General features: G+C 45.2%; 1 protein-coding gene across 7 annotated transcripts in view; it reads right to left on the bottom strand.

The window, feature by feature from the left end:
• Positions 1–356: 356 nt before the first annotated feature.
• LOC147025395 (uncharacterized) overlaps positions 357–4465 on the bottom strand; it is a 29581-nt gene continuing 25472 nt past the window's right edge. For 5 of the 7 annotated variants that reach the window (XR_015059488.1, XR_015059491.1, XR_015059492.1 and 2 more), the window contains exon 3: positions 357–1479. Coding sequence is in view for 1 of the 7 variants with exons in the window: in XM_085886355.1 (XP_085742481.1) it covers positions 934–1479 (546 nt within the window). In the remaining 6 variants the exon portion in view is untranslated. The remainder of the gene's footprint in view (positions 1480–4465) is intronic. The other 2 variants (XR_015059487.1, XR_015059490.1) reach the window with 2 other exon arrangements.

Here is a 4465-nt window from a genome sequence, read left to right as displayed (position 1 = left end):
ATGAACACAATCTTCCGGTGTTCCAACATAATTAGGCAAGCTGTCCTATGGTCTAGAAAGGACGTTCCATGGTCCTTTAATGGGTCACTGGTCGGGTGCAGTGAATCAGGTGTACCAGCTGAACTGATAATCTTCACAAGATGGGTCTTGCAAGGAGCAAAAGCGACAACAACCGAGACACGCACCGAACACTTGCACAACTCGTGTCTCATCCTGTCTCAATCAATAGTACAGGCCTGCAAGACAGACAGACAAGTGGCACTCACCCCCATGTCATCAGAGTCAACGTTCCACAGTATGTTTGAAAGTCCGAATGACAATCTTGCAGGAGTTGAAGGCGGTCAAGAACTTCAATAACTGCAGTGACCTTGGCACATCATATGTCAAGATAATCGACTCAAAAACTCGAGGCTATGACCAAGTGAAGGTTATCTTTGATAACTTTACCAAAGTATCTTCACTGAAGGAAGGCACAAGAGAACGGCGCAGAGGCAAGTCAAAGGAAATCCGATCCAACATAGTACAAGACTCAACTTGCATCAGAGACAAAGGTACTTTTCTCGCAAGCAACGACACAAAGGATTCACTCACTCTGTACCTGGCTCAAAAAAACTCATCGACATGAGTACTGCTGGGAACCTGGTGACTGTGACATGCAGTGGTGTCGTGAAAAACTCCGACTGCCCTGTCTCTACAGGTGTGAGCACACATGAAGAGGCACTCTCATGATTCTACATGCGGTGGAAGTTGCAGAAACAGGACTCAGAGTCCACCTATACTCCCAAGACACTGATGTCCTACTCCTGGCTCTTCACAGGGTGCCACAACTGGGCATCGAACCAGCAGTAATCATGGGCACCAGGGAGCGCCGTCACAAAGTCATGCTGAAACCAATCTATGACCAACTTGGTCCAGATAAAGCATCTGCTTGAATCAACTGACCGGGTGCAATACAACTGGACACATACAAGGAAAGGGCAAAAAGGGATGCTTCACATCATTCCTTGCATCAAGCCCCACGGTACTTGCTGCACTGGCTGGGCTTGGAGAATGATCAGAACCGTCCGCTGAAGTGGTCAAGGGCTGTGAAGAGTTCTTGTGCGCACTATTCTGTCCTAGACGACTCCACATCACCCAGGCAAAGGACCTCAGGTGGCAACTCTTCAAACTACTGAAGCCTGAACAAGGAGTGGACAAACTACCACCTACCCATGGTGCTTGGTTGGAGCATATCAGGCGAGCACATGTACAGGCGAGTGTTTGGTCACAGGACTTGGTCCTAGACCCAGTCATCCCCAACCCTCTGGAGCTTGGATGGCAGCAGCAAGATGGTCGACTTGTGCCAGTGCTGACCGAGGAAGCACCAGCTCCAGATGCAGTTTTGGAGCTGACGTGATGCAGCTGTGCATCCACAGACACGACATGCTCAGGCAGCTGCTCTTGCAGACACCACAATCTTGTCTGCACCGAACTCTGCCACTGCACGGGAGATGAGGACAAATGTCACAACATACAACCCACTGTAATTGGACAAGATGAGGAAGAGGAGTAATGTAAGGAGCAAGGACTCAGGTGTAAATATATGTGGTTTGAAGTGGGACACATTGGTTCACAATAGGAGTGACTGATGTTTGCAAAATTCTTAATGCGACACTTTGTCCATTGGAAATTCAAATGCTCATCTTTTTGAGACTCATGTGCTGGTACTTGTAGTGAAGAATTATACATTAATAGCATTTAACTGCACAATATTCACACACAGGGACTCATGACTATATGGAAACACACTCTCATAGTGGATTGGATCATCCTGATCATTTTAAGGGGTCACGCGGTATACTTACTAAAGAAACTAAATTTTTGGACAAATATTATCGCATTTTTCACACCAAAGTTTATTTTGTACCAAAAATGACCCTGGGACCACACACAAAAACTGGCAACAACATTTTTTCTGATCAGTGATGTATTTAGATGGAATTAAACAAAGTTGTCTATATGATTCTATATGAAAATTTGGTTTTTTTACATTGACCGACAGACTATTAGGGTAGCGGCTTGGGATCCTAGGGTCCTGAGTTCAAGCCCCGTCTGCCGCTGAATTAATACTATACACCAAGGGGTTGACCAAGCTCGTCATCCTTCCGAGGTCAGCGAAATGAGTACCAGTTCCAGTGTGTGTACTGGTAGAGGGGCACTGCATCAGCGACACAGTTACGCTTCAAGAAATGATAGCTACCCCACGACCACCAAACTGGCCACAAGCGGAAATCAATAAACTAGATATCAAAAGAAGGAAGCTGCTCACTATCCACAAAAATCAATGCATGTAGCCACAAGAATGGCCACATGTAGTACAATGCATGTAGCCACAAGAATAGCCACATGTAGCCACAAGAATAGCCACAAGAATGGCCACATGTAGTACAATGCATGTAGCCACAAGAATAGCCACATGTAGCCACAAGAACAAGAAGAACAAGAAAAAAGCTATCCACAAGAATATAGCCGCCGAAACGAGGAGGTTGCGGCCTGATGGAACTCAACCAAGTGCACAGAAAAACAACCGTAGGATTGTCCGAGTATGTGAAAAGATCAACAGACTTCAGAATCCAACTCGTACACAAATGTGAAGACAGCAAACCAGAAAAGGTATCTCTAACTCACCTTGCAAACAAATTCCAAAGACAGGTGTGCATAGAATATGTCACACATGAAAAATGATAACGGCAACAAATACAGCCCCAACGATTGCAAAAAAGACAAAAGTGGACAAGTGCCTTGGAAAGTGAGTTCAGGAAGTGCTGCCGTGCCAGGACATCATCCGACACACAAGAGAAAACGAATCCGTTTCGAAATCAGAGTCGGTCTGCATAAGTGAAGAAATAAATAATGGCAATTAATTTGCGTAGCAAAATGTTTAGAGGAATGCTAACCGCCATGGAAAAGGAGGTGATGGGTTCGCACCTCTTCACCTTCTCCCCCACAGCGGTTAGCATACATGTTAACATTTGATTGAGAAAATTAACCACCCCAACAGCCCAAGTAACAGTGAGCAGACCACCAACTGTGGTTTTGAATTGCTTCACCACCAAGACCATTCACCACATTTGGGTCCCAAGTTGAAGGAAGAGCTTTGTGGGAAGATTTCTGATGATGCGATTCGAGGGTTCAAGGAGTTTCTGGCCAAGCAGGAAATGACTTCGATAGTCACGCGGCAGTTGTGCTGGACCAGGTATGTTGAGTGACTCGGTGTGGGGAGATGACCGGCACATCCCAAATTGGGCTTGGTAGAGGAGCAAACGGGCCCTTGATCCAGCTCGGGGTGTCTTGGCCGTTTGGCCGACGGTACGCCAAAACAATATGTTGAAAAATAAACAAATGAAAAGCATATGATGTTCTTTTCTATGTCAGGCTAAGAACTTTAAGAACATCTCCCATATAACAATGTAAAATGTTATAAAATGTAAATGAAACCAAGGAATAATCAGAAATTATTGGGGACTGCAGATTTTCAAAGGGTGTAGGGCTTGTGGAAGAGCTGCAACGCAAGACATGCAAACGAATACATCAGACAACACCGGACTTGACTCCTGACAAACACCCACCATTGAGTTTACAGGGGAAGTGATGTAACCATGACAAAATACACTCACTTGACCCAGAATACACTCACTTGACCCATACCCTTGTGCACTTGAAGAAACACGAAAACACATATAAACATGATAAAGTCCAGAATAGATATGCTACCTGGTTTATAATCAAATTCTCTGCTTCCCTTGAAATGAGAAGTATCAGGACTCAGGACGAGAGTCTCGTCATGATTGTGGACGAGGTTCGTGATGTATTTGCTGAGGCCAAGGTAAGCAAGGCCACTGGCCCAGATGGTTTTTTCAAAATAAGGTTTTGAACCTTTGCAGTGGCTGCGCCGCTGATGCAGTGGCCCGTTTCCATGAAGCTGGTACTCATTTTGCCGACCTCGGAAGCATGACAGGCCGAGTCAACGCCACCCAGTATTAATTCAATGGCTCGACAGGGTCTCAAGCTCAAGACCCTAAGATCCTAAGCCAGCCACCTTAACTATTAAGCCAACACCAGGCTTAGTAAGAGGGGTGTGAGGATGCTTTGCTTGTTAATCTCCAAAGATTGTTCCAATCATTGAGATACTTTCAAGTCTCTCGTATGATAAGTGTTTATTAATTTCCCCAATGTCTTCACCACAATTGTACTGCGGTATATGAATTGATAAGTTACTGAAATGAGACGTCACACTTTGGCTTTCAAGATGAATTCACAGTTTTCTTACAGGTAGACCACGACGGGAGAGGTGCAACAACGTGGTATCACGTGTCAAGGTTTTTGGTCTCGGCGCACCACAAGGTTGCGTTATTTTCTTGCATACAAGAGAGACTGCTGCAGTTCAAGTCCAAATCGTCATGTTATCAAATACGCACCACCACCA

This window comes from Eptatretus burgeri, chromosome 6, assembly GCF_056783735.1.
Source record: "Eptatretus burgeri isolate ZD-2024b chromosome 6, Ebu_testis_v1, whole genome shotgun sequence".
NCBI classification, from domain to species: domain Eukaryota; kingdom Metazoa; phylum Chordata; class Myxini; order Myxiniformes; family Myxinidae; genus Eptatretus; species Eptatretus burgeri.
The sequence above is the reverse complement of the archived record's forward strand: the minus strand, read 5'-3'. Positions and strand labels throughout refer to the sequence as shown.